The sequence below is a fragment of the Perkinsus marinus genome (genome assembly GCF_000006405.1).
Source record: "Perkinsus marinus ATCC 50983 genomic scaffold scf_1104296940846, whole genome shotgun sequence".
Classification (NCBI taxonomy): Eukaryota; Perkinsozoa; order Perkinsida; family Perkinsidae; genus Perkinsus; species Perkinsus marinus.
In genome coordinates, this window is record NW_003212688.1 from 23,314 (window position 1) to 45,776 (window position 22,463).

Here is a 22,463-nt window from a genome sequence, read left to right on the forward strand (position 1 = left end):
ACCACTTGCTGCTGCTACACCGATGCGTGCAATAAAAACAAACTGCTAGATATCAACAAGTCAACCTTATTTCTTATCACTACTATTGTGATCTTCCTTCGCTAATGGTATCTAAAGGTAGCAGGAAGATGCCTGCAATCCGGGGAACCGTTAACTACCACAATACTGTGTAGTTTCTTCCGCCACTGCTTGAGATCCGCATCGAACGCCCTCTTGCTGACCCTCTCATTAGGGTCAGGTGTAATGGGGTCCACCGCTGGATTGCGTTTCCTCGGTGTAACCTGATGTACAGAGTCCATGAGCTCTGGCTGCATACTAGACCTACCGAAGCTCTATATGCTAAGTAGTTGTCAGTCATCTTGCCAATTTCAATCTGTCTGGCCCTCTGTTCGGCCCGTGCTCGCCACTGTTCTTCCGTAGCTGGGACCTCCGACCTATGGTCGCTATCTAGCCCCGTCGCAGCAAGTTAAATGACTCACAAAGGGGTCTTCGTTGTAGTACCACCAGTCGTCTTCCTCCTACGGGCCCTCAGAATAGGCCGATGCCGTCGTAGCTCAGTCTGAGGTGTCTGGAGGCAACTATTGAGGATGACCAAGCGATAACAGTAGGCTTACTTTCACACTATCAATGACAACTTCTGCGTCGGGTACAAGATGACCATTACCGAAGATTGGATCGATACGGCCCCCAGCATTGGGATCCGGGAAGAATGACGGGCCCTTAGACACGTCCTAAAAAGAGAAAGCAACGGTCGACAGCAACAACTCCATGGTAAGAGGTTAAGTGCCATACTTACTCTACGCCCACTATTCAACTTTCGGAACTTGCTGGCTGTCGTCACCTCTAACTCGCCATGGGCCAGCAGTGAGGTCAGACGTTTGCCTGTAAGACGTTTGCTGTCCTCCGACAGTCCTGATTAATACCACAAGTCTAGTGATGTTGTTCCACTCCTGACCTGGCAAATTGCTAAGGAAGTCGCCTCCTGTGACACTCCCTTTAGAATCCTCTGGTATAACAATACGAGCGTTGGCCATTAAAAAGCCGAACCCAGCCGGCCTTAGACTCTCTTCCTCCTCCCCAGAAGTCGTCATAAGCCCTAACGACCAGCATCAATTCAAGCCTCAAGCCGGATGTCCACCTGCAACACCAAGGGCCAGCTTGCTGGCATCGGTCGGAGCCTCAATATACGAGTCTTGTGCATCCAGAGGAGCTGCTGCTACCTTGGGGAAGGTTGTATTTCCCCTAACTACCGTCCTACGATTAATAGGTGGCACAGGCAGAGAGAAACCTGAGAAGGAATCCAGTGCGGTCCGTGGAATAATTTGTTACTTACTGTCATCACTGCCGAAATCAGCCCAGCTGAGCCTCGATGGCTTCACGGCCTGTCTTCGTTCTGTCTTGGACACAGCTTGTGACGACTCCACATCTTTACCAAAGGAATCTTCTTCCAACGACATTTCCGCCCAGCTCAACTTCCTGGGGCAGCCGTCAGGTTCGGTGCTTGGGGGGACTACAGCCGTAGAGGAAGAGGACGCTGATGCAGATGACATGCTACTTCTATCCAATCAAGTTATCTAAGGACCCTTCATATCCCCTGACCACACATTCCGACAGTCATCCCCAATATGAGCCCTATAAGATGGTGCAATGACACGCAGACAGGCGGAGCGGTGCACTGGTATCGCATATGCAGAGTTACCGATTTGTATTAACATTGTACACATCTCAACCGTGACCGTTGAAGCACTAGAACACAAGATGAGGCATTACCACAGCGACTGCGCCTAACGCATGTCGTAGTCAAGACCATAGAGAATGAAGGACCAGGAAGATACCCGAGGAGATGCAGTTATTATATCCGGCATCCTACTTGGTGGATGAGTCCACTACTGAGAGGAACCTCAACAATAGGACTCATCTTGCACAGAACTTCCAGCTCCTCCTTCACCCAAATGAGCTTATATCAGCCCATTGCATCTCTCAGAGTGTTCATACAATTGTCCAAGTTGATTCCGAATGGGTGTAGACCGATGTGTATCAACCTGGCCTTCTCAGTATAGCTCTGATTACATCTCTCTGCACTTAAGCATTGCTGCGAGCAGGTACCAACTATATACCTTTAGTTACCTGCTACTCCCGACATGTCAGGTTGGCCTAGATGGGAGGAGAACGAGGAGCATCATGCCAGTGTTGTCGATATTTATGAACCACTGCTCACCTAGGTCTAGATCCGGACGACTGGTCGGAATTAGACTCATTTCGACTTCGGTGAACCCCGTCTGAAAAGCGGTTACGCGAATAATGATACACAGTCCATACCATCCTTCTGACAGCCTGTCGATACCATCACGACTAGTAGAACTACCCACAGTGGGAGCAACTGCGGGGAATAAGACGGACAGTGATACATGAATGGAAACTCAATCCGCCGGTCATCTCAGATGTGAGTCGTAAATGTGCTACGAAAAGGATACAAGTCATGGCTGGCGAGGAAAAACGATAGAGAGCGGTATCCGGAGGCAAGCACTCCACCCATTGACAGATATAAATCACAACAAGCATCATTACGAAACTCCATCATGATGATGAGAACTCAATGCTGAGTTTTGAATTACAATGCCAACAATACGACTACTCGTGAGACTTCAACGCTGACAGGTTACTCAGATTAGTGGTCCCACCGATCCCCGAGGTCGCGCCGTTGCCTCCGCCTCCTGCCACAAGCTGCTGCTGGAACAGAGAGAAAGAACTCACGCATCTGTATAAGGACTATTAGGATAGCGCACTGCGAAGGATACGTCTGACCTAAACTCCATATGGGGCAAGCGATTGAGGATATCCTCTGAACGCACTGTGGTATTGAGATCAGCAGAGAAGTAGTAGCTAAGGAGGGCAACAGGAGACGTAGAGCTTACAACGGGATATGTACAGTATCAGGGAGACCAATGGTATTTCCACAAGGTTAGCCTTCACAGACAATGCCACATCTTCACCTGGTGGAACCCCTATTGGAATGGTGGTGCCTGATGGAAGACGAAACGATTATCGATTTGGGGGAATATGGGGAAGATGATCACTCCAATGGAGATTAACGCCAGATGGGAAGCATATGAACACTGGCGGCCTGTCGCTGTTCATAACAGTCTGCCATTGATGATGTGGTGGTCTTGATCTGCCTGGAGCAGCGCCGGACGGCACCGATACCGCACTAACCTGAATAAAACGCCTGCTGCAGGAATTGAACTGGAGACCTCCCTCCGACCTCCCATTGGAACTGAGCTGCCGGGAAGCGCTTAACACATAGCCTCTCAGCGAATGAGCTCTTAATGGGCAGACGCAGGTCGGCCGATTCATACACGATTCTGATACGGCCCTCGTCAGCTCTGTCAAGGCGCACTACCCAGGAGAAGAATTGACCTAATTGCACAAAATGCACCACAGTTATGTCTGAAACCGCCACTCCCGGTGCTTCTACCCTTAATGACCCGTACTGCTTCTCCCGACTCAGCAGCGCCTCCTGGAGTGTTGTCAGGAAGGAGGGCACGGAGACTAGGGATGTACCATTCATGAGCCGAAGCCGTAGACTCAGGAGGAGAATAGCCGGGCAGGGTCTGATGACACACCAAGGGACCAAGGAGAATACAGCCCACTATGGGTACATCGATCTCGGCAAACTTTCCTCGAACAGCTGTCGCAGCTTGCCTCCACTCCTGCCACCCTTTGCACTGCCTCAGAAGATCACAGATTGAGTCCAGACCAGCCCATTCCGTAACGAAGCGGACAACACCTATGGGAACAACTACACTGCTACACTCCCATCGTAGACAGACTCTCGCAGTCTAGATCAGTGGCAATAGCTTGAGAAGCCGGGCCAAGCACATGAGCCATGACAAACTGGGACAGGTTGCCGTCCAATAACTTCCTCCTCAGAGTATCAGTGTGGAGTAGACGGGGCAACTGCTGACCAACATAAGCCGACACTTCTCGAGAGATGGAAGGTAAGGAGGCCAACGATGGATGTAGCAGAATCGATAGGCAACTGTAAGGACCATCGCCAAGCAGAGAGGTGAGGGTAGTAGCTACTACTAATACTACTTATGCGGGTCGAGCTTTGGCAGTATGACCTGGGCCACCATATCCTCAGTCAAGGCTTCAATACCGAGGTTCCTTGCTTCAGCCAACACACTCAGTGTATCGGCAGCGGAGAGGGAAAGATGGTCACCGGCAAGACCACCAAAGTACATGAACCGTACCAGAGCCTTCATCACATTCAACCTATCAGGAGGACTGCTGATCGACTACTGCCACCCCGTCCTACTTCTGATGTATTTCTAATTTATTAGTGGCTCGTGGTTGGCATAGCTGTTGCCGTAGGACTCCACCTAAACCAATATGGTAACAGATTATACAATAAGAGACCAAACCCACTATGAGCCGCCAGGATCACTGAATGAGCCTTTATCTCTCCACTACCACCAGGATCGCTGGATGTGCCTACATACCTTCTTCACGTTGGAAACGGGAGGCCAGAGCTCACAGACTATTGTGAAATCGGTGAGAATACGATCCTCGAACATCCTTCTCAAGTTCATCTGTAACAACTCGTTGCCATCTAGATTCTGCGTACCCTCCTCTCCAATGTGAACGAGTGTCCCACCACCACCACTGCAAATCGACTCGGCCTTATAGGATTTCACCGAATCAGGGCGGATCGAGGGCACGCTAGGGGACAGGATCATAGCCATAGAAAGTTGGCACACACCTGTCGTCCTTGCCCCGCAATCTAATCATAACCCAACAGGTGTTAGCTGGAGTAACACATGTCGGGATTGCTCCTATCAGACCTGAACGTCTTCATTGCACGACTTGTACCGCTGCTGGTGGGACCAAATTCTTAAAGTTTTTACCCAAGCCCACGGAACCAGGTGACTATCGGGACATCGGAGCGCCGCTGGTCTAATTCCAATAATGGCAGTCGACCGAAGATCCGTTCTGTATGCCAGAGGAGGAGCCTGCCCCGATAATCCAGGGACACCAGGAGTCTACCATCTACCCATTTACTGCCCTAATGGAGCTGCAAATTACGAAGATCTTGCCCATATGCACGACAGGCTCCAATTCCAGTTTAGGGATTGCCATCAAGCCATCACCGCGCCACGAAATTACCATCAGCATCATCGGGACGCGGCTGCTCTTGATTCCCAAGCTGTACTGGTTTCGGTGGATGGAGCTTGAGACGCGGCATTATACTCGGAATAAGTAGGAACTAGCAGGCAGGAGGGACTAAAGAATAGTCCCGGCCAACACAAGGCTGAACATACTGGAAAGGCTAACAATCATGGCGCATGCTCCCTCCAATCTTCCCTAGTAGTGTACGGCAGAGCACTCCCTTGAAGGCCTGGAAAGCCTTGTCTCGGTTCCTGATGGAAAAGCGATACAAACCCTCACGCCCAGATCAAGCCGACCTCAACTCACACCGGCTCATCAAGACACCGGCAGGATGGAGACGTATTCTATGGCGGGCTATGGCTGCTTCCCCTCGTTGTCGTAGGGAGGGGATCCAATGGTAGTGCTCAAGATAAGGACCCAAGGACCGTCCCAAACCACTACTCTCCGGGGGTATATCCTCCAATATGCGTACAAGGAATGATTGTTCCTTCCTAATACCACCAAATAATAGGCGAGGATGGACACCCAGAACACGGCCAAGGTAAGAGAGGTCTTTACGGAACCTCAGACAGCAATAAATACGTAGAGCCCATAGAGGCTCCCACAACTCTTCGTTAACTTCATTCAACTTCCCAAGCAATTCCTCAACAGTCGACAATATCGCCCTGTCCAGGCCCTTGAGGTCCTCCCATCGAGGTCCCACTTTGTCGGCGTCCGCTACCTTAGGACGTAGTAAATAAGCATTCCTAATCCGTCGTGGACAGGCCTCTGTGAAGTCACATGCAGAGTCATTGAGAGCCGGAAGATTGCCGAGGAGACAAACGAGCATCCTCCTAGCAAAAGCCTGGAACTCACCTTCCGAGACCGCTTTATGGACTTCCGATATGCTCCCAATCCTGGACGGCTGAGTTACGACACACACCACCTCCCTATCCTTCACGACAGGTACTCTCCAAAGCCTCTGCAAATAAGACAATGCTAAGCCATTATCCCGAACCGCCGCGTAGGCCCGACTTGGGGACAAGCGGAAGGCTCTGATGACACTGCGAGGCAATATATCCTCCTCCAGCGTTCCAGTTTTGAGGGTAGTGAACACATCGCACAGCGATATCGGGACTTCCCAAGTCTCTACTTGGCTGCCGTGTTCAATACAGATGCCCATTCGATAGGGATATATTCGAGCCCCACGTTGAAAGTCCAAGTCCAAAGTGTATAACTCACAGGAGATGGCGTCGATTACTGCTATGTGCCCTGGACGAGAGGTCGATAGAATGGCACTCATATGACCAGGGAACCATGCAAGGCTAGCTATGGGGTGGATAAGGGAGATGTGGCGTACGAAGGGAACATCATGGAATACTATGAAGGTATCGAAATCGACGATCGTGACTACACCATTGGCCGCAACGACAACCTGATGATCCCGAACAGCAACGTCATCGACCACTTCTCTCACACAACCCTCTATGACGTGCACTAGAGGAGCCAACAAGTCGACACCATTGAGAGTTACCACTAGGCAACCGGATTCCACCGTGATGACTGCAACTTCAGAGCACCTCCCACAGACTCTTTGGGAGGAGTGGTACACTCGGGAATCCTTGCAGTAATACATTGAACCGCCACCGGGCTTTGCGCATGCGTGCAAGGCAAGTTGGATACCACACTTTGGCGAAATCCCACCTTGAGCACGGCTCAACTTGGGTTCCAATGATACCGATTCCTTTGATGCCAGACATCCCGCAATCGTAAAGACGTCCATACTTCCGCCCTGACTTGTACGTACCACTCCTCCCTGCAAAATAGCTACCTCCTCTTCAATCGAGCACCATGCCTCTAAGCCAATACCCATGGCTCTATCGTCATGCCCCATGCACAGCTTCCCTACACAGGAGACGGAGTTGCCTGATCCCACCAGACGGCTCGGCGGCTTCCACAGCCAAGACGGTAATTCACATAGCCCATACTTCGATCTGTACACGGCCACTGAGGAGTCTCCTTCCTTATCGATCGAAAGCAGTAGTACGTCACCATTAGCAGCAGAATAGAGAGGCACGGCTAAGAGGTCTTGGAGAGAGGTCCTCCCGGCCCGAGACCAGAGGACTCCTACGTCCTCTGCAGGCTCTTCAACTCTCCTTAGTACAGGCCGGATCACTGGCGATTCGTCAGGGCAAACATCTACACTCCTAGATGAGGACTGCATACAACAACAAACTGGAATCAGGAAATCCAGAGGCACCAACGTAATAGGCAGTGATGAAAGAGACTTAGTGCATCCAGCGTTGGGAAGTACGCCACCCCGCATCGCTCCGCTACAATCAAACGATCAGGGGCCCATTTCACAAGCGTCCTTAGATTAGGACGTCTTTACGTATAGGATTTTAACCTTAGGACGTCCTTACCTAACTAAGGCTATTTCACAAGATTTTCCTAACCTAACGTTAGGATCCTATACTTAAAGACGTCCTTACCTAACGTAAGGATGTGCTATCTGAGGATATTAGGAATCCTTACGGCAATTAAAAACAACGTAAAATGTTATATAACCGCGATTCGAACCAGGATCTGCCAAACACCTAACACAAACTTTACCACTCCACCAATTTATACTTACTTCTAACGAAATACGAATCGGTTCATCGAAGCATGGACCACAAAGGTAGTGCCTCAAGGCGCCATTCAGCAGATTTAACAGATATAACCACTTTTATTAACAACTGATACGCGTAATGGATCTTGACGAAGCGGAACTAGGAGATACGAAAGAGGGCACTCATGGCTCAACAGGAAGCTTGGGTAGCTTGGCAGCAAGCTGGTAGAGCGTGGGGCGAAGTTTCAGTTTCTGCTGAGAGGGCCTTTTCTGCTATGGAGGAGTCCTGCAGTAACAAAACGCCTGACTCTAGCCAAGATGAGTATTTGTAAGTAGTTTCATATGAAGTATCAAATGAGTATCGAAATTATTGTCGAGTTTTGTTAATAGTTGTAAGATTTTTGTTTAAGTTACAAATTAATTTAAAAATGTACATGCAGAGTTTCGAACCAACGACTGTTTGGCGGAGCGCAGCGAGTCGTCTTGCACACTTTTAACCTTAGGATTGCCGTTAAAGTACCCCCCGAGGTAATGAAAATTTCCTTAAAAATATAGCTTGTGAAAGCCGGGGCGTCCTAAAGGCCAATTTTTAAGGAAAAAGGCATCCTAATGTCCTAAATTCTAGCGGTAAGGATCCTAATATCCTAATGTCCTAACCCAACCTAAGGAAAGGGCCCTTGTGAACGCCATTTATCCTTAAATTGCATCCTAATGGGTTAAAATCCTAACATTAGGACGCTTGTGAAATGGGCCCCAGTCTTGGGATCATACCTTTCAATTTCCACCCCTTTGGCGGCCTTCGTAACATGTACCATAACCCACCGCCCAGGCGTCAATGCCTTCTACGATAACAACAGATCCATAGAGCCGTATCCGAGGATATCAACCTGGCAGATGCACTCTCGATATATTTGTGGGGGCAACAATGGCAAACAATGGGAAACAATCACCAAATCGCATAAGAATAACGAAACGTAATTGCATAATTATAAACTACTAGGTTGGGCGACAACACAGCGAGGTAGGGTGATATTAGTCCTAGATGCCGTCCTACCATCATTCACAATGCTTTCTCTTTAGTCTTCCTAGGTAATCATCGAGTAAGGGGGAGCTGCGGGACCAGGGGTAGGTTTTACGATGTGACCAATAGTGGTAGTATCTGCATCTTAGGGAGGGCGTGACGACGTCCTGTATCCACATCTCAAGTAGCGAGCCCAAGTTGTCGAACTAGACATTATCAGGAACTTGGACGTAACGTTCATAGGACGCCTATATGTGGTTCATGAATTGACTGTCCCGGAGTTACTCTCTGGTATGGTTCAATACATCGACAAGGACATATACATGTTGGAAAAACCGTCAGATATTCATTTCGACATCGTTGCATTGACTTTGAGCCGTGTTGGAAAGTTTAAAGCTCAATCGATCAGCTTCACACCCACATTGCTTACAACACACAGTATTAATGTCGAAGTGATGTAAAAAGTATTTTTTCTTCGCTGCGCCCTAGAAAGTTGTCCCACACGGCGTGCAAAACGGTCTGCCCAACACCTGCATGTTGGCAGTGATCGACTACGGCTGATCGACGAGAGTGTAATTCCAGTAGCAGAGGAATTCCCCGCTCCTCCACAGCAAGAATAGGGTGATCGTATGGGCCTGTGAAGAGCCATTGAAGCATCTTGCGCACATCCGAAGCTACTAGCTTCAAGCTAATGCACATATTCAAGGGTTGCGGATTATTGGAGTATGGTGTTGCTTGTCTGGGGATCGCCGGGCTTTGGTTGATTTTTCTCGACCATCGCAGCCCAATCCCTCGATGTAGAGTTATAGTTTGTCTTCAACAAGGTAGGTCCTCCGAGATATTCGGATTGTATTCGTTGTTAGAAATTCCCAGCCCTCATAGATGATCGTTGACTGGGATATGGTGAGTCACTGTCTGTGCGTCCGTCCACACAGACCATCGCCTTGCGGTTTGAGTTGTCTGGCAGCTCGCAGTGGACCGCTCTTGTGTTATAGGATGTTCTGAACAGTCTGTGACCTGTGGACCATGCCAGTTCGGCTGTGGACAATGCAGATTGCGTCGCAATCTGCCCTATCTATCTTAGCCAGCCAGCTGTATCTATCCATTTCACACTCTACGTCGTCTAGAATTTTACGGTAGATGTTAAGTCCGGAATCGAGTAATTTAATAGACAATTTCGTGCCAAAGGAGAACTACAATCTCAAACGGACGTGAGCATGTCGAAAATTGTAATTAGACAAGTGAGTATGGACTTCGTACCGCAGAGCTGGTAGAACCTGCTCTCTCCGAAAAGTCGTATCGTTAACATTGGCTAGGGATGGTATAAGACGGGTCATATAGCAACTGGTCTCATCCGCGAAATCAAGTTCCCCGTCCGACCATCAAGCACTAAGTTGATGTCCCTAGTCTTGAATATGATTTCTTTACCCGCAAGATTGGTGGCTTTAACCGCGAAATACATTTTTGAAAGGCGTAGTAGTTATTTGCGGTCAGCAGTGACAATACAGTCTACCACAACTCCACTGTAGCAGTTTAATCAGCTCATAGTGTGTTAATCAGCTACGTTGTGTTGCAGCGTTCAACATTTTTGAGGATCACGACCGCATGCCAGTGTATTCACGATGCTCTTGCGCATTTCCCCTTTTATAAGAATAATAATAAAAACGTGTTTCTCTACTATTACTGCTCGTGTTTGTCCAGATTGTAACATATATCGACATGATCGTTAGAAGTGATGTGGGACTCAAAATGGGTGTCCATGGTCGTCATGATAGATCTAGATTGGTTAGTTCATGTTGTTGTTAAATCACCTCTCGGGTTCCCCTTCATCTCATCATCCTAACCACGGCTCGAGTGTAGGGACAACCTTTTTTGGTGAGGAGTGCTAAATGATAATAGTGGACAGGCCACCCGTCTTATCACTGCTGTTATCTACCATTCCTGTGCGTCTAAACTATCCACTCTGTGGCAACATGAATGAGCATCCGATACGAGGACGAGGAATCCTCAGGTGTATCGCGCAACTCATCACGTTATCGTCACCGTCATCATCGACATCGACATCATCATCATCGCCATCACCATCATCATCATCGTAGATCCAAAGACCTCCAATGTGCGTCCACTATGAGCCTTTATCATCTGCGCATGCTTCCCTATTGATAGTACCCGTATTCCTAGTGCCCACCCCCGGCGCTGGCACCTCTGGAGGAGCACTGGGAGGTGGCTTCCCTTACCTCAGCCCTCCAATCATTCAGGTCAGCACATTGGTACCATACCTCGAGTCGGGGGGGTTGTCAGGTCCCTCAAGTCATTCCCGGCCACGGCTCGATGGGTATGCTGGAATCTAGTGTCCATCAGCAGTTACTGATGACCATGTGTGGGCAGCATCGTATAGGGTGGGGTGGATTACGATGTTGTGAACTATCGTCAGTCGAAGCATTTCTTTGATCTCTCCTTGTCGCGTCTGATCCAGGGGTCAACTCAGGGCAATGTAAATAGTCTTTTACAATTAAATTGCGGTATATATTACTAAAATATATACTCATATATTGGTGGTATTAGGAGGCGACTCATTGAGTGGTATATATTACTCAATAAATTACCTGCGGTCGTATACTCCTAACCGGGAGGGACCGTGAATCGTTTGAAAGGGAACTAGTCTACATAGTCATCTTGGCGCGGTAGGTGTTGCACGGGACTGCGGACAGGGCGCTAAGTACGGTCGGTATTGCAGATGTAAGGCGTGAGCTAATTTCGATGCTCTAACACGGCAACCGCGTGGGAGCATGCAAAGTACAGGATGTGGATGTGGACTACATGGCACGACCTTCGGGCGTTCGTTCCGCGCGAACAGTATTTCCATACCGCTCGCTATTCTATACGGAATTTCCTTCTATTCCTTCTTTTCTTCATTGCTCGAAAGTCATTGAATTCCGAGATGATAATGCATCATGATCCTGGAAATTATGCGGGGCTGTCATCCTTGCTCCAAGGCTATTCCCATCGATCCAGTTAGAGTTATTATGCACACTATCAGTCCAGCCGTCCTCATCAGCCTACTAGTACTGGGCTATCCTATAGCTCAGGCCACCAACCCATGCCATGTTATATGGATCACTCATGAGGATGACAACTTTCTAGCGGACATATATCGTGTAATCACTGACTACCGATCTGCCCGTGAACCCCCGCTGCTTTAGGAAATCCAACAGGGAACGGATACATCCGACTTTATCCAAGAGCCCTGCCAAGGCTCCAATCCTAAACTTACCGAAATCGTCCTCCCTGCGAATTGGTGCACCCCAGCTGCCGCGGTAAGTCCAGTCCGACATCGTCGTCGTGTTCAGGGGGGGAGAATCTACTCAAGACCTCGAGACTAGACGGATAAAGATTGAGCGGACCATCTATGAAGCGGCAAAGGAGGCACCCCTATCGCACATATTCCTCGGTGGTATCGGCAAGGCTGCTGGTCTAGCGATGCATGCAGCGTAGGACTACTACGGCTGAGAAGAATCGTCCACCACAATTGTTCCGCAGCCTTTTCTTCCCCTTCGAGCTCGCCGGAATTATTGCCGTCCATCCGAGTATACTCCCAGTTACCAAGGACCTATTGGCAATGGCAGAGAGCAAAGATTCGATTATCACACATGTTTGGGGTCCGACCAAAGTGTATGCGTATTACATCCCAAAAGAATCTCAACTGTCAAGCAAATGGAACCCTATAGAAGTACGTCGATGAATCACGGAAACCATGTGTTCTGTTTCTGGTCAGATTATGGACATCGGAAAGTACGGTGGACGCGTCGAGTTGGAAGCTTATCATCCCGGAAATATCCGAAACTTGATTATGGAGCAATTTAGTCGTCCGGGGCTGTCTATCATCATCGTATCCAGCAGAAAGCAAGCTCCTTACCATCCTAACTTCATCGAGGAGCTCAAGGAGGCACTGAAGGGCAAAAGCAGCATTTCGTTACGGTGCGGTAATGAATTCCTTTACAACATGCTCCAGTACGATGGACGTGATGATGATGACGACTACAATGCTCTGTTCCGCGGGTGAGGTCCGAGGTCAGTCAGCCTTTCACTAGGTTTAAATTATCAGGACTTCTCCAAGATTGAACTATATGGACCCAGACTGCCGAAAACTTGCGAGTATGATCCAAGCATCCCGAGACCAGAGGATACCAGCAAGCCGTATATTCATATTCTCCCAAGGCCAGGGGAGAGATCTTTCGGACACTTGCGCGTGCGTATCGATAAGCTCATCTGCGTGCATTGTTGGTGTTCTAGGATGCTAATGCCCGTTACATTCCGAAATGTACCAACATTTGAAGTTGCCTCCCCTGAGACTAATTGGAAACAGGAAGATGGGAAAGCCGTGGTATGGGCGCCGAGTGCTCCGCCAACATCGACAGCCTTGCTCCGTAGGCTGGGAGCCTAGCCCGGAAGATAGAAAGAGAGCTTACAGCCGATCATAAGCATCGTACAGTTGTATTCGCTCATCGGAGCCCACAAGCCGCAATGAAACGCAAGGCTTTGGAGTCTAAGGTAATCACAACTTGGCCTTCCGGTGAGGCTCCTTGTGGTGACAGGTGCATCAAGAGGTTCGAATTAAAGACGACACCTACACGAAGTTCATCAGCTTGATAATTCCACAGATGAAGTAGGAATGGATAAGCTCGATCGGAGACGACTAGCATGGCCTTCTGCTAGTCCCGACCAACCGCCATTCTCATGGATGGACATGATGTATGAAGTACTGAATCTTATAAAAATCCGGTCCGCATCGGTATTTCTGGTGGCCGAACTGTCCTCTGTAGATGCTGCTACAATAGGGTAGGTGGCCTCTGGGTAAGGTACTCAATGAATTCTCTGACTTTGTAGGGTAATGAGCGACCTTCGAGGCAACCTGTTCTATCATGTCGGAGAGGATTCCAAGCTACAGTTCTGCCCTTCCCAATATAACCTCAAATGTATCAGTTATCCGACTGAGTCGGAGGTAGGAGCACACCTCAGCGAGCATTCGTCATTGTGATGCTCTCTCTCTGTAGTTGGCGAAAAAACTACCAAAAATTATCGCGGGATTTGTGGATCCGTCTCGGGCGAGAACTGAGGAGATGCCCAAAGACATCACAACGCTTGATGTGCGCATCCTGATTGGTGTCGCGATTCACATCAGTTCACGACTCAGGTTCTAGGTAAGCTGCGAGCTTTTGAGAATGACTAATGATGATATCCATCATGATGTTTGCTGTGGGATGTTAATGTGTATTTAGTGAGTTGAATTGAGTAGTTTATTGGAATGGTAGATCTTGGCAACTGAATAGTGTCAATACGACGCCTCGCGAGCATGTAACCGTGAAGGGTTGGTCATTTCAACTACCGTCCCTGTGATGGACGATACAACCAAGGAATTAGTTTGATCATAACATGCTGTGTAATAAAGAAACACGATGAAGACATTCCGACCATCCTCATGTACATTAATACCACCATCGTCGAATCGAGGCGGCTTACTGTGTATCCGGTGACCGGATGGGCCATGCTGGGCAATCAGGAATATCTCACCATCATTGATTGGTCGGATGGTTTTTTGGAAACAAGTCAGGTAAGAAATCAGAGGATGATTCATCGATCATTAACACGAATTCGAAGTGCTGTTAGCTTGAGACGAGCGGTAACTTGCAAGAATTGCAAGTAACTCATCCGGCCACATGCCGAGCTAGTCCATCGTGTGTTTCCCAACCTACAACTGCGAGCATTCGGATTGACGAACATGTAGCGTTCAGTCGAGTATGCGAGAAACTTATGCAATAGAGCCTTTGCAGTAGTAATTCGATGACTGGGGTCTTTCCGAAGGAGCCCCTCAAGGAGATTCCGAGCAGCTTCAGGGATTCCACTCGGCACTTGTAAGGGATCGTTTAGAATTGACAGTTGCAGTGTGAGGTTGCTACTCGGAGTCGACTCTTGACCAGTAGGTCTCCATGGCAGTCTACCTGAGATGAGATCGATCAGGTATCCGGAAGTACTGAGTTCTGACCTGTCATCATCGTAAAGAAAGTAACTCCAACACTCCACACATCTCGTGCTTTCCCGCATAGCCCTCCAGTAACTGGGTCTGAGTGACAGGAATGCTAGCCTCATTAGAACCAGAATAAATTCACCAACATACCCTTTCCGAAGAAGACTTCTGGAGGGGAGAACGCTGTTGTGCCCAAGGCATCGTATATCTCCATATCGCGTGGATCTGCTTTAATTACTGCCGTATTGAAGTCACATAAAGTAAGATGCGGTATTGAACCAGTGGAGGACGAGGATGACCTACAATGAGCATCGAGCCAGACACAGTTGTGAGGTAGCCCGCGAACCGCAATACTCCCAGGTTGCCGTACGTCAGGCCGTTCCCTTCTTCATGTTCTTCCGCATCCCTGAGGCCCCAGGACCAATCATCCCCACGAAGCAGTATATTATCAGGCTTGATGTCTTTGTGGACGATACCAACTGAGAGGATCATCATCATGATGAAAGGCGTTAAAAGTGGTCACTATTTACTCGAATGTAGCTCGGACACAGCTGATAGAAGCTGGCGTACCAGCCCAGGTGTCAGGGCCTTGCTAGCGTCATATACCATGGTAGAGGACCCACCTAACTCAAGAGGAATCTGTCATGGTTTGGCCCTACTGAGACTCAACTGGAAATATCTCGAGGCTGGCTGCTTGCGTTAGCGACATAGTCCAGGGGCCTACCATAGGCGTACTGCATTATTTGGCATCCGCCGTACTCAAATGCAAGTATGATGCGATCCTCTGTTGGAGAGGACAACACCTCATGCAGAGATATCTGAGAGTGAAGAGACGCTACGTGCCGGGATCGATCCTGGGACCTCGGGATCACAAAACAACCGCTCTTCCTACAACGTTAGAAACCTGCTTCTCCTTTAGTTTCTCCAGAATACATATCTCGTCCTCAATCACGCGCGTTCCCGAGATCAGAGAGACCGATCTGATACGAGCTCAACTACAAGGACTTCATAGAACCCGAGTACTCACCCTCCCTTGCCATAGATCGGCAACCGCTGCCGTGCCATAGTCGCCTTAGAGTACTGTTTGATAACCATCCTCCGAGTAGGACTACCACGCAGAACTAAGAAGCATGTCTTAACCTAAACGGCATGAGCTGCCTATGACACGCCATGAAGGATGCTACCTTCTGGCCGTAGATTCCCGTATGTATCTTGTGGAATCCTCTGTAGTTGTTAATTCTCTTGGACCCTGCCTCCCTATTTCTCTTCACCAGCCATATTCTCGAACGCTTCACTCCGCTATACTGCTCACGTCCTGAGCGTGCAGCTGACTCTACCATGACTGAGCCAATCTGATTGATGCTCGTATGTCCCCCATGACCTCGAGCGTGCCGGCGACCGACCAGGACCTCCCTCCCTCAACTGTCTAACTCAACCCCCATTCAACGCTAATGAAAGGAATGAAATCGTTGCAACAGTACATGGTTCAGAAGGTCGATATACTCACGATTAAATGCCACGAATTCTCTATCGCCTCGTATGAGCCTCCGATGAACCTCCACCCACGGCATCCACTCCGCCTCAGTAACTTCTGCTGGGTCGAGTTGTAGCTGCTGCAGACGACCTCGCCAGGGGTATATCGCTATGTGCTTGAGTCTGAATGCAAAGCCCTGACATGCATACTCCGCCTCCCTCTGTGAGTTACTCCCGATCTATATATCCAGGCCCTCGGGCCTCGGTGGCTACCACGCCGACCTCCTCAAGGTCTGAAGGCTTGACAGACACGCCCAGCTCCTCTCGGACTTCCCTCACTGCTGATGCCATCACCTGATTCATGGCTAGACAGACAAGTCCAGTACGGTCGTATTACATCATCGTAGCCCGCCACGTGACCACCAACGGATACATCCCATCGACCAGGATTCGTATCTTTGAGAAGGCTCCTCCTCTGCACCAAAACTTCCCCTAAAGTCGACCTATCGAGGGAGGGGTCGGCGTTCCACTGTGTTTTACTTTCGTCCGGGTTATAAAACCATATATGGACACTGCGGTGCCAGTGGCCTTGAGCATGGCAATCAGCTCTACTCCGCAACTGACCCGTCCCTCGGCATACCTCTTCTGACCACGAACCAAGGGCTACGACACTTCCTGCTCGCCGTCTACGGCACAACATAAACTGCTCTTGTGGATCCTGCCATACGTTAATACTCTCTGTAAACAATTATATCCTCACCTGACCACCGCCCGCCGCGGGCAGCAAACCCTTCCGACTCGGCACATTGAGAATTGACTCCCAGGCCCTCGTGGGCACAGTAGAGAGAACGAGGGAATAGATGAGCCCACGAGGCCTCATAAAGCAACCCTTCGAATACTCTGATATAACTACTTACAACTCAAGGGCATGACAATGATCGGAAGCAGCAGTCGATGCCGCAGTTGGAAAGGGCAGGAAGGCGGACCATCGACGATGACCGCTACGATCGTTATAGAAGAGTAACAGTTGACGTGGTAGAGTGGTAGACACGATGATACCGATGGAAGGGGACTACGACCCAGATCAGGAGCCAATATTGGTAAGATTCCATTCATATCATCACTACTACACTGTAGCGAACAGCAAGACGATCTACTCAGAGCTGTGCTTCTTCGACTTCTTATGCTTATGCTTCTTCTTAGGAGCCTCCTAAGATGAACACCATCACAACACTAACTACAACATGGTAACCCCTCTCACCTCTTCCTCGGGTTCGGCTACCTCCTCGACCTCCTCCTCCTCCACTTCAGCATGCTTACGCTTCTTCTCCTTCTTGGCCTTCTTATCCTTCTTAGCCTTCTTCTCCACAACAACTTCCTCCTCCTCCTCATCAGCGGCAGCAGCTTCAACAGCCTCCTTGTCGTTCTCTTGAATCTCCTCAACCTCTTTCATGGCCTCACGCATAACCTAAGGCGAATCCCCATCATTCTTGGACTTTCTTTCACCCGTGGCTCACATCAACGTTCCTCTTAGGCTTAACCCCCTCAGTAGTGAGATATCTCAGCCTCTCTTCAACCTGATCCCGCATCTTCTCACCGAATACAGTGCAACTACAACAGCAGCAAAGTCAACAGTTCAGGTTCGACATAACACCCTCCAACAGCCTTACGATTCGCTGCTTCCTGCGGGCTGGTCCGAGAAGCAATCGATACGGGAAGCAAGGGAGCACTTGTTGGCGAGATACCTGATGCCACCACCAAGGGAAGGAATCCTTCGCTGTGCGCACCCCGCCTCAATTAGCGTACATACCTAGATATCCGTCCCTTGTTCTTCTGAGCAGCCTTACCGATGAAGCTAGAGTTGTAGATTAGACCATATTTAGGGGTGTTACCCTTAGTCTTAAGGGCGCGGAAAAGGGCCTTCTCAGCACCAAGGATTTGAACGGTAGAGGCAGGGTACTTGGCCTACGACAGAAACCCTAGATCGACCCGTGTGAAGAGGCTTCAAACATCACTTCGACGATGTTTCTATAGAAGGAGCCGACACGTATTGCGTTATACTAAGTGAGGCATCCCCGGCTCAGCTTTTGCTTTGCTCATTGAATTTATTGCATCAAGAATCTATTACTAGCCATCATCGCCTAGGGAGGTGTATTATCAATACGACATACCAGATTCGTGAGAGAGCCAGCATGAGAGATTAGCCTGGCACCAACAGTGTCGCCAATGAGAGCGGCGAGGTTGGGTGCAACAACGTCCATCTTGCCGTGGAGGTAGTCCGTGAGGTTACGACGCATCTCAGATAGAGAGATGACCTGCTCATGAGATAGTGACAAGTCTGGAACAGAATTATTCCCCGTTTACCTGCTTGGCAAAGTGCTCGATGTTGGCCATGTCCATCTCGACGATATCCTGGCCCATAGAGGTACGACAAGCCTTCTCAAGCTCCTTAGCAGTCTCCTCATCACCACCGCAGGCCTCTATAACCTGAGAGGGAAGAAGTAAAAGTGATGGAGAGGAGGAAAGGGGGATACCTCATCCATCCTGTTATCCCAGTCGAAGTCATCCTTGAGCCTTATAAGGCAGGCCAACTTGGCGAAGACCTCATTATCAGTGACGATCTTGGCCATCTCAGGGAAGTGCCACGAGTACCTTACATTATACACCCACCCTCAATAGTGAACATCACCGCTATCACCACGACTTACCACTCCCTCACACGCATAGCGAAGGTGTTGATGTTCTTATCGAGACCATCGAGGATAGCGATAGCGTTGATGATGGGCTTATCCTGGCGGTTCGGGTCGAACTGCATCTTGTTACGAGAATAAGCATGGCCCAAACCGCACCTACAGGGACGTTATGGGAAACTTAAGAGGAAGAGTCCCTGCCTACCTGGCCTTGTCGAGATCGGACTCGTCCATCTTCACCATCTTAGCTACGTGTTGGCGGCATCCACGAAGCATGTCACGTACAGACTGGGAGTAGGTGACCTGATAGTAGGTGATGTACGATTAGGCAATGGTGTGGTAAGGACGCACCTGGAAGCCGAGCTCGTTGAGAGAGTCGCCGAGCTTGGGATCGGCAACGCCCAACTTGTAGGCAGGGGCTGCCTTCTTCTTCTTTTTGCTCTGCGTGGTCAAGTTCATCGAGAGGAAGTTCTTCAACTCCTCAGTGCACTCGCCTAAGGACCACCAAAGTGAGCAGACTAGTATGTGGTGACACGTGGTACTACCAGCAACAATGGCGTTGATGTTGGACAAGGCGACCTCGGCAGAGGTGAAGGGAAGGAAGCCTCGGAGCTTCACCAGGCTACAAACCAGAAACACTCAGGCCGCCACTCTTCCAATGACGTTATTATCGATCGCGATTGGCCCTCTATTGGGCAGGCCCATTACGAGCAGCCGATGCCCCTATGAATCCCTAGAGGGCTCACCTCATGAAGTCCTTGAGATTCTCAGTCTGTGCAGCACCATCATCGATGTTTCCCAGCTCATCGTACTGGTCACGTACGAATAGAGCGTAGCCCGATGCTGTCTCTAGCAGTAAGTAGAGGTCGATACTCATGGTCAACTGTATAGGAGGGAAGCAGCTATTGACAGGCTGGAGTAAGGTCAGCTTCGCTCCGCGATTTTCGAATCTCGCTCGCCCAAAGGGCTGTGAGTTTGATCGATAAAGGCCTTTCCTCCACCTCTCCAGCGTAGTCGGCCTGCCCAGCCACCATGAAGATCAATATCGCTAACCCCAGCACTGGATTGCAGAAGTGCATCGATATCGATGATGACAAGAAGCTCTTGCCTTTCTTCGATAAGCGTAATTGGGGATTTGTGCTCTCTTCGTTCAATGCTCGGGTCTTCTCTTCTTGTGAATCACCATACTTGTGTATAAAGACGGTAATCAGCCACTAGAGTATTTTGCGTGTAGGTATCTCCGCTGAAGTCTCTGGCGAGTCTCTTGGTGAGGAGTTCCAGGGATACATCTTCCGTATCTCTGGTGGTAACGATAAGCAGGGTTTCCCTATGAAGCAGGGTGTCTTGGTAGTAAGGGTTTTCCTAGGCTCTTTGGGTTCAATAATCGACTTCTCTTCGATCGGAGGTTACTTGTTCTCTCCCTATTTCAGACCAACAACCGTGTAAGACTCCTCTTCCAGAAGGGTATGTCTTGCTACCGCCCTCGTCGTGACGGTGAGCGCAAGCGCAAGTCCGTCCGTGGTTGCATCGTCGGCCAGGACCTTTCTGTCCTCAACCTCGTCCTCGTCAAGAAGGGCGATGTAAGCTACTATCATCCCGAAGCACTGACTCAACTTGTTTTTTCAGGCCGAGATTGCCGGTTTGACCGACGATAGCAGGCCTCGTCGCCTTGGACCCAAGAGGGCTAACCATATCCGCAAGCTCTTCGGCCTTACTAAGGAGGATGATATCCGCAAGTTCGTTGTCCGCAGGGATACTGGCCGCAAGACCAAGGCCCCCAAGATCCAGCGTTTGATCACTCCCCAGACCCTTCAGCGCAAGAGGCACATCCGCAACACCACCATCAAGAAGGTCCTCCAGTCTCGTGAGGAGGCTGCCAAGTACCAGGTCAGACTGGCTGAGTACCACAACGAGCAGCGTGCTAAGTGGGCCTCTGAGCTTGCCAAGAAGAAGGCGGTGAAGGCCAAGAGGGCTTAAGGCTGATTGAATCCACTACTTATATAGCAGGGGGATGACGTTATGCTTCAAGTTGGCCGGCACGACACTGAGCTTGTTATATGGTTGAGTTTATTATAGTGGTCAGGGTTGGTTATAAGAATCATCTAGGATTGACTTTTTCCTCGATGTCGAGCGTCACTGCCTTACAACAGATTTTTGCTTTAGCGCGGGTTAGGGGAGTTACTCCTTGCCTTGCTGCAGTGGGACAGAGAGCTTTTTTCAGTCAAGCATCGAAGGCAACTAGGGCGGGGGAAAATGCTAAGTAGTTGGCGATGAACTATAATTTCTCGCTACCGATTCGGTTAGGGATGTTGAAGGATCTGCGAGTGAGGCTGATCCCTCCACCGCTAAGGATGCCGCTGAGAAGGAGGCGAAAACTACTCCCACAGGAGAGGCTGCAGCCACTGAGACCCCCAAGAAAGAGGCCGCTCCTGAGGTTGTGTCTGCGGAAGATGCCGAAAAGATAACGCAGATTCAACAGAAAATTGCCGTTGTAGGGAGGACGAGCTCGGTAGTGGTTCGAGATCGCTGTGATGCTTAGATTGATGAGAAAACTCACGACATCAAGGAGAAGATACATGCATGCAAGCAGGATTCCCACCAGGCTACCAAGAGATACCATCAGAATGTAGGCCCTATGGGGCGGTGAGCTCCTTGGGATGCAACTCTCTGTCTCTGGTGCAGATGGAGAATGCTTCCAAGTATGCTATAAACAAGATGGCTAAAGACATGCTAGACGTAGCTGACAACATTGATAGGGCCAAGGCATCGATAACGGATGGTGAGCTGCTCAATATAGGGGGCTTGGTGCCGCCTCAACGGACTACTCACTGTGGAGGCTGAGCCTTTCAGTATGGATCAGTTATTCATGTTGATCTAGATGGGCATGTAGTTGTACAAATGGTCTATAGTTTTTAGGGTGCAGATGTGTTCAGCATTCTCATCAGACTCTGTTCCTGTCTTTCAGAGGATCGTAGTCAATGTAAAGACCTCGCCGCCATATATGCTAAGATCAACGAAGCTGACACTATACTTCAGAAGATATTCGCGGATAATGGTATAGCCAAGGAGGACCCTATGGGGCAATCATTCGATCCCAATAGGCATGAGGTCGGCCTCCACCAGTGTGTTTGTATGGGTAGCCTCCCTGGCATCAGGCATTGTTCGAGTTCCCCTTCGCTGACAAGGAGACTGGCGAGGTGGCTCATGTGGTTCAGCCAGGTTATAAGATCCACGATAGGGTGAGCTCACGTATCCATGCTGTGGGTGATGAATGCCTTCTTAGATACTGCGTGCTGCCAAGGTTGGAGTTGTCCGGAACCCGTGATCATAGATCCAATCAGAAGTTGATTTTCCTGAACACATTGCAAGTGATTGTTTCCGAGATTATTCTTATTGCGTCGGACAGTGTCTACTCCTCAATGAGGTGCGTTATGTCGCTCCCTGATGCCCCCTTCTTCCTGGTAAAGGCTCATCTCAGCATCTGCATATGTTGCG

General features: G+C 49.5%; 10 protein-coding genes across 10 annotated transcripts in view; 3 read left to right on the top strand and 7 right to left on the bottom strand.

Annotated features, from left to right (window-relative positions):
- Positions 1 to 66: 66 nt before the first annotated feature.
- Pmar_PMAR000934 (hypothetical protein) lies at positions 67 to 2,258 on the bottom strand (the record flags this gene model as incomplete). The annotated part of the gene is made up of 10 exons (XM_002781933.1): positions 67 to 111; positions 159 to 281; positions 326 to 434; positions 480 to 568; positions 615 to 731; positions 797 to 912; positions 956 to 1,096; positions 1,139 to 1,288; positions 1,334 to 1,510; positions 2,219 to 2,258. The coding sequence occupies 10 exons, from the start codon at positions 2,256 to 2,258 to the stop codon at positions 67 to 69; spliced, it is 1,107 nt and encodes a 368-aa protein (XP_002781979.1).
- Positions 2,259 to 2,631: 373 nt separating this feature from the next.
- On the bottom strand, positions 2,632 to 4,745 carry Pmar_PMAR000935 (hypothetical protein; the record flags this gene model as incomplete). The annotated part of the gene is made up of 10 exons (XM_002781934.1): positions 2,632 to 2,758; positions 2,930 to 3,023; positions 3,078 to 3,213; positions 3,263 to 3,417; positions 3,476 to 3,611; positions 3,660 to 3,787; positions 3,831 to 4,039; positions 4,096 to 4,275; positions 4,319 to 4,382; positions 4,499 to 4,745. The coding sequence occupies 10 exons, from the start codon at positions 4,743 to 4,745 to the stop codon at positions 2,632 to 2,634; spliced, it is 1,476 nt and encodes a 491-aa protein (XP_002781980.1).
- Positions 4,746 to 5,455: 710 nt separating this feature from the next.
- Pmar_PMAR000936 (hypothetical protein) lies at positions 5,456 to 6,784 on the bottom strand (the record flags this gene model as incomplete). The annotated part of the gene is made up of 1 exon (XM_002781935.1): positions 5,456 to 6,784. One exon carries the CDS (start codon positions 6,782 to 6,784, stop codon positions 5,456 to 5,458), a length of 1,329 nt encoding a protein of 442 aa, XP_002781981.1.
- A 5,615-nt stretch (positions 6,785 to 12,399) lies between these two features.
- Positions 12,400 to 14,010, top strand: Pmar_PMAR000937 (hypothetical protein; the record flags this gene model as incomplete). Its single annotated transcript, XM_002781936.1, has 9 exons — positions 12,400 to 12,510; positions 12,556 to 12,839; positions 12,886 to 13,029; positions 13,074 to 13,161; positions 13,212 to 13,331; positions 13,376 to 13,446; positions 13,497 to 13,619; positions 13,668 to 13,782; positions 13,975 to 14,010. The coding sequence occupies 9 exons, from the start codon at positions 12,400 to 12,402 to the stop codon at positions 14,008 to 14,010; spliced, it is 1,092 nt and encodes a 363-aa protein (XP_002781982.1).
- A 401-nt stretch (positions 14,011 to 14,411) lies between these two features.
- On the bottom strand, positions 14,412 to 15,900 carry Pmar_PMAR000938 (conserved hypothetical protein; the record flags this gene model as incomplete). The annotated part of the gene is made up of 8 exons (XM_002781937.1): positions 14,412 to 14,779; positions 14,824 to 14,901; positions 14,956 to 15,104; positions 15,176 to 15,284; positions 15,336 to 15,428; positions 15,476 to 15,623; positions 15,698 to 15,785; positions 15,833 to 15,900. The coding sequence occupies 8 exons, from the start codon at positions 15,898 to 15,900 to the stop codon at positions 14,412 to 14,414; spliced, it is 1,101 nt and encodes a 366-aa protein (XP_002781983.1).
- A 352-nt stretch (positions 15,901 to 16,252) lies between these two features.
- Positions 16,253 to 17,170, bottom strand: Pmar_PMAR000939 (conserved hypothetical protein). Its single transcript, XM_002781938.1, has 5 exons — positions 17,039 to 17,170; positions 16,819 to 16,996; positions 16,676 to 16,770; positions 16,511 to 16,632; positions 16,253 to 16,461 (listed from the first exon to the last, which is right to left on the bottom strand). Exons 1-5 carry the CDS (start codon positions 17,156 to 17,158, stop codon positions 16,254 to 16,256), a joined length of 723 nt encoding a protein of 240 aa, XP_002781984.1. The 5' UTR covers positions 17,159 to 17,170; the 3' UTR covers position 16,253.
- A 62-nt stretch (positions 17,171 to 17,232) lies between these two features.
- Pmar_PMAR000940 (Nucleolar protein Nop56, putative) lies at positions 17,233 to 19,845 on the bottom strand (the record flags this gene model as incomplete). The annotated part of the gene is made up of 13 exons (XM_002781939.1): positions 17,233 to 17,488; positions 17,540 to 17,746; positions 17,796 to 17,889; positions 17,949 to 18,023; positions 18,089 to 18,243; positions 18,450 to 18,593; positions 18,643 to 18,765; positions 18,813 to 18,930; positions 18,987 to 19,127; positions 19,174 to 19,271; positions 19,320 to 19,462; positions 19,514 to 19,590; positions 19,715 to 19,845. 13 exons carry the CDS (start codon positions 19,843 to 19,845, stop codon positions 17,432 to 17,434), a joined length of 1,563 nt encoding a protein of 520 aa, XP_002781985.1. The 3' UTR covers positions 17,233 to 17,431.
- A 142-nt stretch (positions 19,846 to 19,987) lies between these two features.
- Positions 19,988 to 21,017, top strand: Pmar_PMAR000941 (40S ribosomal protein S6, putative). The gene is made up of 4 exons (XM_002781940.1): positions 19,988 to 20,091; positions 20,203 to 20,315; positions 20,399 to 20,548; positions 20,595 to 21,017. The coding sequence occupies exons 1-4, from the start codon at positions 20,001 to 20,003 to the stop codon at positions 20,943 to 20,945; spliced, it is 705 nt and encodes a 234-aa protein (XP_002781986.1). The 5' UTR covers positions 19,988 to 20,000; the 3' UTR covers positions 20,946 to 21,017.
- A 69-nt stretch (positions 21,018 to 21,086) lies between these two features.
- Positions 21,087 to 22,347, top strand: Pmar_PMAR000942 (co-chaperone GrpE, putative). The gene is made up of 7 exons (XM_002781941.1): positions 21,087 to 21,228; positions 21,273 to 21,459; positions 21,508 to 21,594; positions 21,651 to 21,747; positions 21,934 to 22,076; positions 22,124 to 22,207; positions 22,252 to 22,347. The coding sequence occupies exons 1-7, from the start codon at positions 21,092 to 21,094 to the stop codon at positions 22,291 to 22,293; spliced, it is 777 nt and encodes a 258-aa protein (XP_002781987.1). The 5' UTR covers positions 21,087 to 21,091; the 3' UTR covers positions 22,294 to 22,347.
- Positions 22,348 to 22,377: 30 nt separating this feature from the next.
- Pmar_PMAR000943 (serine-threonine protein kinase, putative) overlaps positions 22,378 to 22,463 on the bottom strand; it is a gene marked incomplete at its 3' end in the record, with an annotated part of 4,127 nt that continues 4,041 nt past the window's right edge. Inside the window, exon 20 of the mRNA XM_002781942.1 lies at positions 22,378 to 22,426. Within this exon, the coding sequence (XP_002781988.1) occupies positions 22,378 to 22,426 (49 nt within the window). The remainder of the gene's footprint in view (positions 22,427 to 22,463) is intronic.

Bases quoted from the DNA above. Each gene is read 5' to 3' on its own strand.
- Pmar_PMAR000939 (XM_002781938.1), bottom strand. From the start codon at position 17,158: ATGAGGCCTCGTGGGCTCATCTATTCCCTCGTTCTCTCTACTGTGCCC. The intron at 16,997-17,038 runs GTGAGGATATAA...AACGTATGGCAG, and splicing joins CCGCGGCGGGCGGTGGTCAG to GATCCACAAGAGCAGTTTAT. The intron at 16,462-16,510 runs GTAACTCACAGA...CTTTGCATTCAG, and splicing joins CCTGGATATATAGATCGGGA to ACTCAAGCACATAGCGATAT.
- Pmar_PMAR000941 (XM_002781940.1), top strand. From the start codon at position 20,001: ATGAAGATCAATATCGCTAACCCCAGCACTGGATTGCAGAAGTGCATC. The intron at 20,092-20,202 runs GTAATTGGGGAT...TTTTGCGTGTAG, and splicing joins CTTGCCTTTCTTCGATAAGC to GTATCTCCGCTGAAGTCTCT. The intron at 20,549-20,594 runs GTAAGCTACTAT...TTGTTTTTTCAG, and splicing joins TCCTCGTCAAGAAGGGCGAT to GCCGAGATTGCCGGTTTGAC.
- Pmar_PMAR000942 (XM_002781941.1), top strand. From the start codon at position 21,092: ATGTCGAGCGTCACTGCCTTACAACAGATTTTTGCTTTAGCGCGGGTT. The intron at 21,595-21,650 runs GTAGGCCCTATG...TCTCTGGTGCAG, and splicing joins CCAAGAGATACCATCAGAAT to ATGGAGAATGCTTCCAAGTA. The intron at 22,077-22,123 runs GTCGGCCTCCAC...CCCTGGCATCAG, and splicing joins TCGATCCCAATAGGCATGAG to GCATTGTTCGAGTTCCCCTT.